General features: G+C 43.7%; 1 protein-coding gene across 9 annotated transcripts in view; it reads right to left on the bottom strand.

The window, feature by feature from the left end:
- FBRSL1 (fibrosin like 1) overlaps positions 1-12,199 on the bottom strand; it is an 830,184-nt gene that overhangs the window by 309,204 nt on the left and 508,781 nt on the right. For 6 of the 9 annotated variants that reach the window (XM_073559016.1, XM_073559012.1, XM_073559019.1 and 3 more), the window contains one exon: positions 3,930-4,013. The exons of the other annotated variants lie outside the window; for them this stretch is intronic. In XM_073559016.1, coding sequence (XP_073415117.1) covers positions 3,930-4,013 — 84 coding nt within the window. The remainder of the gene's footprint in view (positions 1-3,929; positions 4,014-12,199) is intronic. 9 annotated transcript variants of the gene reach the window in all.

The following is a 12,199-nucleotide window of genomic DNA, read 5'->3' as shown; positions in this document are numbered from 1 at the left end:
AGGCAGCTGCACCTCTTATCAACGGGATGGCTGCACGCAGTTTCTCCCTTGACACTCTTTGCTCAATCTGCTGGTCTAATTGATCTAGCCATACCAGCATTGATCTAGCAGTACATGTGCTGGCTATTGCGGGTTTGAATACCCCGGTGGTGGATTCCCAGGACCTTTTGAGCGAAGATTCTGCCTTTCGGTCTAATGGGTCTGCTAACAATCCTGCGTCCTCGACCGGGATCGAGGTCTGTTTGGAAGTGGAGGATATGACGGCATCCACCTTTGGTATTTTAGTCCATTTTAATAGGTCCTCATCAGTGAACGGATACTTCCGTTTTGAGGCTGATGGGAGAAAACCCCTCTGGTCGTGTTTTTCCCACTCTCTTTTGATGAGGTCCTTAATTGCCGGTATCACCGGAAATGATCTCCTCTTTTTTTCTGCCAATCCCGCAAACATAATGTCCTGCGCGGTTTGGGCTCCCCTTTCCTCTTCACACCCCATAGTATTTCTAACCGCTTTTACTAGGTTATCTACGCTGTCCAGTGGAAAACATGCGCGTCCTTCCATCTCCGAGGATGACGATGAAGACGTGAATGCGGAGCCTGAGTTTAACTCCTGTTCTTCCTCTGACTCTGAACTAACAACGACCTGTTTCTTATGACTGGACTCTGAGGGAGTGCTGGCGCGGTTGATGGCTTGTATTTCCTCCCTAATTATGGCTCGGATATCTTTAGAAGATATCGTCGACCCCTGCCTGGTCTCTTTCATGCATTGTTTGCAGAGTTTTTTGGGGTAGGAGTCAGGGAGAGGCTCTGAACATAATGCGCATTTTTTATGTTTAGTTTTTTCTTTCTTCTTTGACTGAAGTGGGAGGTCAAAGGTAAAGAGGGGGGGGGGGAGGGGGAGGAGGTTAGCTTAATAGGTAGAGTATATACTTTGCACACTCACCCAGTGAAGCTTAATACCGGGTCGGATGGCTGAGACGGTCTGGATCGGGTTTCTGCTGCCTCGCTCCTGCGGGCAGTCTCTGTCCTGGCGCTGCGGTCCCTGGTGGAGTTGCCCCCAGCTGAATCCCCTGCTGGGGTCTGCGACTCTGCGGGGGACGACATGGTTCCATCGTTGCAGCGCTGTTTTATCTTTACTCCTGTCGTGCCCCCGGAAGTCGCCCTGTCAGGGCGCATGCGCCGCGTCATCGCCATCCTACCCCGGAAGTTCAACCATTACTTCCGGGGTATAGGAGCGTCGGGCGCCGGCCGGCTCCTGCGCCACCGCTACTCACACGCGCGGTTCGCGCGCTCATGGCCTCACCTCCCACGCTGTATCCCCACCATTGGAGGGGGGGGGTTCTGCCTCTGGATGCCGGACCGGCCCGCTCCCTGGTAAGACCGGGCGGCCCTCCCCGGACCCGGTCATCACCACTATGCCACCAGACGAGGGGGGAGCCGTCAAACGGAATCTCCCCCGACGCTGCTTCCGGACCGCAGCCCCTGCCGTTCCCGAGGAGACCGCACAGGCGGATGCATGGCCCAGGTAAGATCCTGCGGGATCCTGCTCCATTTGGAACAGGAAACCAAAACTGAGGAGGAAAGGCGGACCGCCCCTTTTATCTTTCCTGTAGGGTTTCCTGTTCCAAATGGGCGGATCCGATACCTCCAGTGGGTGCTGTCGTGGCGAAGAGTAAAAAATATGATTTTTTTATTTTCACGCCCGGGAGTTATAAACTTCTGTGAAGCCCTTGGGGGTTCAAAGTTCTCACCACACATCTAGATAAGTTCCTTGGGGGGGTCTAGTTTCCAAAATGGTGACATTTGTGGGGTGTTTCCACTGTTTTGGTACATCAGGGGCTTTCCAAACATGACAGTGTCCGATCTCACTTCCAGCCAAAAAAGTCAAATGGCGCTGCTTCCCTTCCGAGCTCTGCCATGCGCCCAAATAGTCGTTTACGCCCACATATGGGGTATCAGCGTACTCAGGTCAAATTGCACAATAAGTTTTAGGGTCCTGTTACCCTTGGGAAAATAAAAATTGGGGGTGAAAAGATCGTTTTTGTGGAAATATTTTTTAATTGTACGACTGTACGTTATAAACTTCTGTGAAGTCCTTGTGGGTTCAAAGTTCTCACCACATATCTAGATAAGTTCCTTGGGGGGGGGTCTAGTTTCCAAAATGGGGTTACTTGTGGGGGGTTTCCACTGTTTAGGTACATCAGGGGCTCGCCAAACGTGACATAGCGTCCAATCTGAATTCCAGACAATTTTGCATTGAAAAAGTCAAATGGCGCTCCTTCCCTTCTGAGCTCTGCCATGCGCCGAAACAGTGGTCCCCCACATATCAGGTATCAGCGTACTCAGGACAAATTGCACAATAACTTTTGCAGTCCAATTTCTCCTGTTACCCTTGGTAAAATAAAAAAATTGGACCTGAAGTAATTATTTTGTGAAAAAAGTTAAATGTTCATTTTTTTTAAACAAACATTCAAAAAATTCCTGTGAAGCACCTGAAGGGTTAATAAACTTCTTGAATCTGGTTTTGAGCACCTTGAGAGGTGCAGTTTTTAGAATGGTGTCACTTTTTGGTATTTTCTATCATATAGACCCCTCAAAGTGACTTCAAATGTGATGTGGTCCGTAAAAATAAAATGGTGTTGCAAAAATGAGAAATCGCTGGTCAACTTTTAACCCTTATAACTTCCTAACAAAAAAAAATTTTGGTTCCAAAATTGTGCTGATGTAAAGTAAACATATGTGAAATGTTATTTATTAAGTTTTTTGTGTGCCATATCTCTGATTTAAGGGCATAAAAATTCAAAGTTGGAAAATTGCGACATTTTCAAACTTTTCGCCACATTTCCGTTTTTTTTTCACAAATAAATGCAAGTTATTTGAATGAAATCTTACCACTAACATGAAGTACAATATGTCACGAGAAAACAGTGTCAGAATCAGTGGGATCCATGGAAGCGTTTCAGAATTATTACCTCATAAAGGGACAGTGGTCAGAATTGTAAAAATTGGCCCGGTCATGAACGTGCAAACCACCCTTGGGGGTTAAGGGGTTAAAGGAACAGAATTCGAGAGAGAGAATTTTTATGTGCCAGAAAGGCTGTGGGGGTTAAATTAAAGGAAGACAAATTGTTCCTGGCATGCTCAGTTTGAAAAAACGGAATCCAGCGAAGGATTCCGTCTTTTGACGGACAGCGATGGATCCTGCACCCATAGGCTTCCATTATAGCCATAGACGGACGCCGCTGGATCCGTCGCTGTCCGAATTTTCGACGTACACAAAAAACGTTACTTTGTCCGTTGTCTCCGGCCGACGGACAAAGAATTTATCATGGATCCGTCAAATGACGGATGAAACGGATGGCCATCCGTCACAATCCGTCGCTAATACAAGCCTATGAGAAAAAACGGATCCAGCGTGCAAATTTGTTGGATCTGTTTATTTCACAAAACGACGGATTGTGACTGAAACAAAAAGACTGAAGTGTGAAAGAGGCCTAATGCAGACACTGTCGACAGTGACTTAGGCTATTTTCACATCAGCCTAATACACAATGCTGCCAGCAAAAATATTCTTGCATAGCTATTATAGCAGCACGGTGGCTCAGTGGTTAGCACTGTACGTGTTTGCTCTGTGGTTAGCACTGTATAGGGTGGCTTAGTGCTTAGCACTGTATATGGTGGCTCAGTAGTCAGCGCAACAGCTTTGTAGCACTGGGGTCTGGGGTTCAAATTCCAACAAGGATGAAATCTGAAAAGAGTTTATATGTTCTCCCCGTGTTTGTGTGGGTTTCCTACCACACTCAAAAGACCTACTAATAGGATGTTTAGATTGTGAGCCCCAATGAGGACAGTGTTGATGTATGTAAAGTGCTGTGGAGTTAATAGCGTAATATCAATGAATAAATATTATTTTTAATATTATGTCACAATACCAGGATCTGAGGATCTTCTGTTTCGAGGTCAAGAGCTCTCTGATGCCATGTTGCTGCCTGTCTCGCTGTCTTCCTCTTTTGACACTGTAGTGTGGTGGACAAGAGAGCAATTAACTGGTTAACAACAAGTAGTATGGTGTCTGTACGAATTGAACTCTAAACTCTCCCCATACCATGTCCAGCAGACATTGTAGGATTACTATATGGATTTTATTACTCAGTTACTGCCCAGTCTCTGACTAAGGCCTTATTCATATGTCTGGGTTTAAACAGATACTTGAAAAAATGGTATCGGTGCCATTGGTGTATGGTCAGTGTGTCAGATTTTACAATAAGTGTTTTTCAAGGATGGATATATAAATAAATGTAAAAAATCCTATATTTTGCAATGTTAAATATATTATTAATGTATATTATAGATATCCATATACATTATATATTATAGATAAATCTGGACATTTTATATTATAGATCTCCCTGTATATTATTTATTATAGATCTACTTTGACATTATATATTATAGATCTATCAATAATATATAATGTACAAGGAGACCTATAGTATAAAATTTCCAGAATTATCTGTAATATATTATGTATAATCTATCATCTATAGTGTACAGTGTCATTTATAATGTATAATGTCCAGGGTGATCTATAATATATAATGCTCAGGTAGTAGATTTATAATATATAATGTACAGTCCAGGCAAATCTATACTATATAATGTCTAGACCAGAGGCAGAGATATATTTATACACCCCCACTCTATCTGGAACCAAACATTGGCAGTGCAGTGCTGCTGCTGTGTGCGCTCCAGGCAAATCTATAATACATAATGTCCAGAGGCAGAGATATATTTCGGGTATGTTTCCATTGTCAGAAACATCTGGATTGCATACAGCCGCAGCATCCAGATGTTACAGCATAGTGGAGGGGATTTTATGAAATCCCGTCTCCTCTATGTGTTCAAACACGCAGGTGGCAGACCTGCATATACGCACATGCGGCACGTCTTTATAGACCACCGCATGTCTATCTCGCGGACACGCTCAGTCTATGCAAGATAAATAACACCGTTCTATGAATAGGATTCAGTGATTCCACACGGTTCAATGAACACATGCGGTGTCGCTGCACGTACAAAAGCCGGCAAAGCTTTGGACAGAGCCGTTTCCTCTCAACACAGCCTTAGGGTATGTGCACATGCTGCGAATTTGTCTGCAGAATTTTCTGCACAGAATCTGCATCGCTTAGCAGAAAATGCAGGTAAAAATCTGTGCGTTTTTGATGCAGATTTTCAAGCGTTTTTTTCATGCGAATTTGTATGCAATTTTGTAAGCTAAATAAAGATCTAATATTTACCCCCCCAAAAAATAAAAGAATTGTGATGTCATTTCTTGTTCAACTTCTTCATTTACATACTACATTGAAGAATAATGTTTACACATACAGATAGATAGATAGATAGATAAATAATAGATCTATCATCTATCTAGCTATCAATATATCTACAGTACAGACCAAAAGTTTAGGCACACCTTCTCATTCAAAGAGTTTTCTTTATTTTCATGACTGACAATTGTAGATTCACTCTGAAGGCATCAAAACTATGAATTAACACCTGTGGAATTATATAATTAACAAAACAGTGTGAAACAACTGAAAATATGTCTTATATTCTAGGTTCTTCAAAGTAGCCACCTTTTGCTTTGATTACTGCTTTGCACACTCTTGGCATTCTCTTGATGAGCTTCAAGAGGTAGTCACCGGAAATGGTTTTCACTTCACAGGTGTGCCCTGTCAGGTTTAATAAGTGGGCTTTCTTGCCTTATAAATGGGGTTGGGACCATCAGTTGTGTTGTGCTGAAGTCTGGTGGATACACAGGTGATAGTCCTACTGAATAGACTGTTAGAATTTGTATTATGGCAAGAAAAAAGCAGTTAAGTAAAGAAAAACGAGTGGCCCTTATTACTTTAAGAAATGAAGGTTAGTCAGTCCGAAAAATTGGGAAAACTTTGAAAGTGTCCCCAAGTGCAGTGGCAAAAACCATCAAGCGCTACAAAGAAACTGGCTCACATGAGGACCGGCCCAGGAAAGGAAGACCAAGAGTCACCTCTGCTGCAGAGGATAAGTTCATCCGAGTCACCAGCCTCAGAAATCGCAGGTTAACAGCAGCTCAGAATAGAGACCAGGTCAATGCCACACAAAGCTCTAGCAGCAGACACATCTCTACAACAACTGTTAAGAGGAGACTTTGTGCAGCAGGCCTTCATGGTAAAATAGCTGCTAGGAAACCACTGCTAAGAACAGGCAACATACAGAAGAGACTTGTTTGGGCTAAAGAACACAAGGAATGGACATTAGACCAGTGGAAATCTGTGCTTTGGTCTGATGAGTCCAAATTTAAGATCTTTGGTTCCAACCACCGTGTCTTTGTGCGACGCAGAAAAGGTGAACGGGATGGACTCTACATGCCTGGTTCCCACCGTGAAGCATGGAGGAGGAGGTGTGATTGTGTGGGGGTGCTTTGCTGGTGACACTGTTGGGGATTTATTCAAAATTGAAGGCATACTGAACCAGCATGGCTACCACAGCATCTTGCAGCGGCATGCTATTCCATCCAGTTTGCGTTTAGTTGGACCATCATTTATTTTTCAACAGGACAATGACCCCAAACACACCTCCAGGCTGTGTAAGGGCTATTTGACCAAGAAGGAGAGTGATGGGGTGCTACGCCAGATGACCTGGCCTCCACAGTCACCAGACCTGAACCCAATCGAGATGGTTTGGGGTGAGCTGGACAGCAGAGTGAAGGCAAAAGTGCCAACAAGTGCTAAGCATCTCTGGGAACTCCTTCAAGACTGTTGGAAGACCATTTCCGGTGACTACCTCTTGAAGCTCATCGAGAACGCCAAGAATGTGCAAAGCAGTAATCAAAGCAAAAGGTGGCTTATTTGAAGAACCTAGACTATAAGATATTTTCAGTTGTTTCACACTTATTTGTTAATTATATAATTCCACATGTGTAAATTCATAGTTTTGATGCCTTCAGAGTGAATCTACAATTTTCATAGTCATGAAAATAAAGAAAACTCTTTGAATGAGAAGGTGTGCCCAAACTTTTGGTCTGTACTGTATCTATCTATAGATATATAATACCAAGCCCAATATTTATAATAAAATGGTACATGGAGAGTTAAATAAAGACACACAAAATCTGCGTTAGGCAGGGGTCACACTAGTGACAAACTCGCAGCAGTCTCGCACCTCAATACCCGGCACTGCCGCCGGAACTCGGGAGTGGAGCGTTTTGCTACGCAGAAATACATGCAGCGCACACTCCGGTCCCCTCCTTGTATGCACGGCTGGGCTCATCCCCCCCCTTGTATGCACGGCCGGGTTCTTTCTCGTCCTGCCCCCCTGCTTGGCTCATTCTCATCCTGCCCACCACCCCCCGGGCTCATTCTCATCCTCCCCCCCCCCGCTTGGGGCTCATTCTCATCCTCCTCCCGCCGCTGGGCTCATTCTCATACCCCCCCCTGTATGCATGGCTGGGCTCGCTGCTCACGAGTCCTTACGCGGTCCCTTCATGTGTATGTCCAGGCGCCGGTATCTTCTTCCTGTGTGAGCGGTCACGTGGTACCGCTCATTAAGGTCTTGAATATGGGCGCCACGCCTATGGGTGCAGTACCACGTGTCCGCTCACACAGGAAGACGATACCGTCGCCGGAGACCATTGGAGCTGCAGGCACCGCTGGAGGAGGAATGATGTCTTCAAGAGGGGGGAGGAGGACCAACCCCAGACTTGCGATTGCCTACAGTGGTCAGGTGACTAGAACAGCACATCATCAGTAAAACACCTGATGGCACGCCATTCTAGTAATCTGACCATCCCAGCCAATCAAAAGCCACTGGACTCCTGTAACAGAACAGTATAAATATCACTTCCAGTGCAGAAGCAGACCAACAGAACAGCCTGGGCTGGTTCCACAGGGGTGCAAACATCAGAGTAAAGCTCTGTTTTGCTGTATGGGGACCTGAAATTCCTGGCAGCCCTGCTTAGTTTAATGTGTGAATAGTGCTTTCATTTAAAATGCATGTATGATATGTAGCCTTATGGGTGATTTGTTTCCATAAATCACATCACAAGCAGCAGATAACTGGGTGTCAAAGGGCAAAAAAGAGGAGGCAGAAGAGAACATGGTTTCTGTCGGCACGGACAAGCCTCCTTAACACAAGGCGGGCAAGGCGAGGCAGCTAATCACTACGCAGTCTGTATTAAGCCTAAGACAATCTCCACAAGAAATGTGATTAATCCATGCATGACAGCTTAAAGGTCAATGCCAGAACTCAGAGTGTCTTGACTGCAAGGAACGCACTGACTTATTTTTATATCTTCTTTAAAAATTACAGCAGCCATGAAGTGGCTCAAAGAGCAGAGTAATGAACGCCATAAACCTGCCTCATAAAAATGGCATTCATGCAGTAATATAACAGGTCAGATGTGCAGGGAACATTTCATTAAAAATTCCCCTTCTTTTTGGCCCAAGAGAGGCTTAAAACTAATCATATAAAGTGGCTGAATGACACCATTAATAAGCATTAATATTTTAAACCTTTAATAGTACAACAGAGCTAGGCTGTTATATCAAAATGATACAACCTTATTAGGCAGTGCAGTTGGCTGTACTGAGCGTGAACTGTCAGTAGCTCTCAGTGGAAATATTGAGGTGGACCAAGGTCAATGGCTGAAGCACTTCATGTGCTCGTGTCTATGGCAGGCTGATTTCATGATAGGTGACCTCTTTCTGGCCCAATCAGCAGAGCGCTGACTTACAACCTTTGAAGAATAAAAACATAAAAAGGAAGAAAGAGCACATGCTGCTTTATATTAATAGTACAAGCATGAGCCATCCGCACAATGTGGAAATAACACTGCGGACCAACAGGGGGGAACTTACAGGCACATCTTCTCGGTCGGATATTGGGAGAGCAGTCTAGAAGGCAATTATAGTAACACCCACAGCTTAGAATAAAGTCGGGTTTTTCTTTTCATTGATGAATACTTGCTAATCGTTCTCCAAAAGAAAACTTTCATGGTATACATTTGGCTAATGAAGTACGTGGGAATGACAGCAGATAAGACAGGAGAACTTCCGTTAGTATATACTGAACGTACACAGCCCAGTATTGTGAACCGAGCCTTATATGTGAAACACTGCAAGTGTCTGAATATCTATTAAAAAGACAATGTATGTGTGGAGGAGTACAAAGAAAACTTACAGTAAATGGGAAAATGTTCAGTAACCTTGCTGTTATAATGAGCTATTAGTGTGTATACGTGTAGAGGTGGTGGGGGCTCTGCCTTTGAACAAAGACCAATAATCGACTATAACATACCAACAATTTTGCTTTTCAAGGAATATACTGTTAGTGAAGGGTGCCTAGGCTGCAGAACATTTTCTTTTGTGCATATACACTATTAAAAGTTCATGTGTATCATTTATATAATTACACTTAATCAACCATGTGGGCTTGCAACATAAAGAACGAATTTCAGCATGTGGACATGATTAGAAATCTCAGAAATGGCATACCTGCTTTAGTAGAACTATAGTTCGCTAAATGTAGAAACGCAATTCACTGCAACTCTTGTGGGGAACAGCAGAAGTCCTCATTTCAGGGTACTAACATTTAGGTTTTCTAGTACAAAAATAGGTCACAGAGGCACCAAGCGCACAACCACTGCAGCCAATCACTGGTGATGCCGAGCACAGCATGTGACCTGTGATTGGCTGAAGAGGCCACCAGCAGACACGGTCATTGCTGCCGAGATGGAAGCAAAAACAAGAGGGAGACCCCACTGCATTCCTGCGGGATCGACAGGCAATTAGTCCACTACTAGTTTATTTTATTACCTATTATTTTTTAATATTACTAAGCCCCATGCCCGCTACGTTTATGAGGTCTGTTCGGAGGTTCTGCCTGAAACTCAAGTGTACTCCGTTCATGTCACTGCATTCTAAGGTCCCGTCAGAGGCTTGTCTGAATCCTATTTTCAGGAGGAACCCCCGAAAGCACTGCAGGAAATCAGTGTGAACAGTAGCCCAAAGAATCCCCATAGTCCTTTCTTTATATTCTAAGTGCAACATCTGCAAGGAGTTTGCATGTTCTCCCCATGTTTGCGTGTGTTTACTCCCACATTCCAAAGACATACTGATAGGGTATTTAGATTGTGAGCCCCAATGTTGACAGTGCCAATAATGTCTGTAAAGCGCTGTGGAATTAAATTGTACTATATAAATGACTAAAATAAATTCTTCCCCATCTTTCCTAATCCATAGTAATTTGACCCTTTACTAGAGACATTAATACATAGGAAACAGTTCTATTATCCTTATACATATGAAATCTATTGTGGCAGAGTTTAACTATAGGTGTCTTACACCACAAAGCACTTTAGCATGGAACATTGAAAAAAGAATGTATTACCGTAGCTGAAAAGGGCGTCAATCCTTAAGGTACTGTCACACTTAGCGATACACCAGCGATCCCGACCAGCGGTTATGACGCGGTCAGGATCGCTGGTGCATCACTACGTGGTCGCTAGTGAGCTGCCACACAGGCAGATCTCACCAGCGACATCGCAGGGGTCGGGGGTCGCTATTTACCTGTCAGACGAGGCGATCCTGACGTCCTCCCGCCCTCGTACACGCGTCGCTCATCTCCACAGCAGGAAGCGGACGACGAGAAACAGTCCAGGACGTTCTCGCGCGATCAGCGATAATCAGCGGGGGAGCAGGTCGGAGGTAAGTATTACACATAGCGATATCGCTAGCAATATCGCTATAACGTCACAAAAACCAGTGACGTTATAGCGATATTGCTAGCGATATCACTTAGTGTGACAGGCCCTTAAGACATAAAATGATTGCCATACTGCGTACAGTCAGCTCACCAATTGTTACTAGCTTTTCAGTCTCCACATATTCCACATAGAAATGTCTGAGATAACTGAAGGTAACCTACATTCGCTCACCAAGACTCTCACCTTAATGATATTTTAAAGTCAAAGTTTTATTCAGCTTTACAGCCCTTCCGCAGAACGATTTCCAACGGACTAAAGGAACAGTTGTCGTTTTGATAAATGATGGATTGATATGAAAAGATTTCCACTTGCTAAGATCCAGCAATTATTTTCATCTTACGGTGCATGTGTCTGCTTCCCCACAGAACTTTATGAGACGCCGGGAGATTTGCCAGTCTCATTTCAGAGGTCACCTTACGGATTCCATCTCTGAATTGATATCAAAACTACCTTTCTGCTCTATAAAAATTCAAACTGTTTGGAGCTGCCCACACTGAATCTCAATGACATGTAAATGCCTTGGAACACAGCAGTAGACCATTATGATGAGTGCAACGATGAGCACTGCAGACCTTCCTCTCAAGCAAGTATTTTCAAGACATTGCTGAAAAACATGAACTTGAGTGTTACTATACCAACAGTAAAATGTTAAGTCGGATTTGATGCATTAGGTTATGTATTATACACCACATTGGTGTTATTGGCTACCAAGTAGGATGTGAACCATTGAAAGGTGAACAGCTGCTTGCATCTTTCCCAGTTACCCCAATATCTAGACAGCACAGAATTCTATACATGTTGTTCACTATGGTGTTAATGCACACTAAAAAAAATCCAGACTGGTTATAATGAGTAACAAACAAAGGTTTATGAATGGCCGATCAAAAGGAGAACAGAACACCGTACTTTCCTTTTTTCACAGATAAGGAAATTATATTCTGCATGCAGGGAGGAAAAGATATTCAAAGGGGCAAATTCTATGAAAACCTCATGGAGAATAAAATGGCTAAATTTTCAGGTTGCCTGAACAATAAAACATTACAATAAATTCATTCAGCAGCAGCACAGTGGACCTCGCAGAATAGAACAAAATAGGAGAAACAAGGCAAAAGAAAAAAATTAGTGTAGCTGTGGCATAGCTGAGTGGAGCCTTCAAGACCACAAAGGAAACGAATAGAACAAAATAGGAGAAACAAGGGAAAAGAAAAAAATTAGTGTAGCTGTGGCATAGCTGAGTGGAGCCTTCAAGACCACAAAGGAAAAGTACAGATAATCAACACATGTGGCATACAGGTGGCAAAATGTCAGCCTGGGACGATGAACTGGAAAGTACTGAGAGCAAAGCTTGTGATCTTATTTGTTGACATTCTACATGAACGAAGGAAGTCGCATCCTTAA

Source organism: Dendrobates tinctorius, unplaced genomic scaffold (genome assembly GCF_039654945.1).
Source record: "Dendrobates tinctorius isolate UK_male_01 unplaced genomic scaffold, ASM3965494v1 ptg000265l, whole genome shotgun sequence".
NCBI classification, from domain to species: Eukaryota; Metazoa; Chordata; class Amphibia; order Anura; family Dendrobatidae; genus Dendrobates; species Dendrobates tinctorius.
Note: the sequence above shows the minus strand (reverse complement) of the source record. Positions and strands in the feature narration are given on the sequence as shown.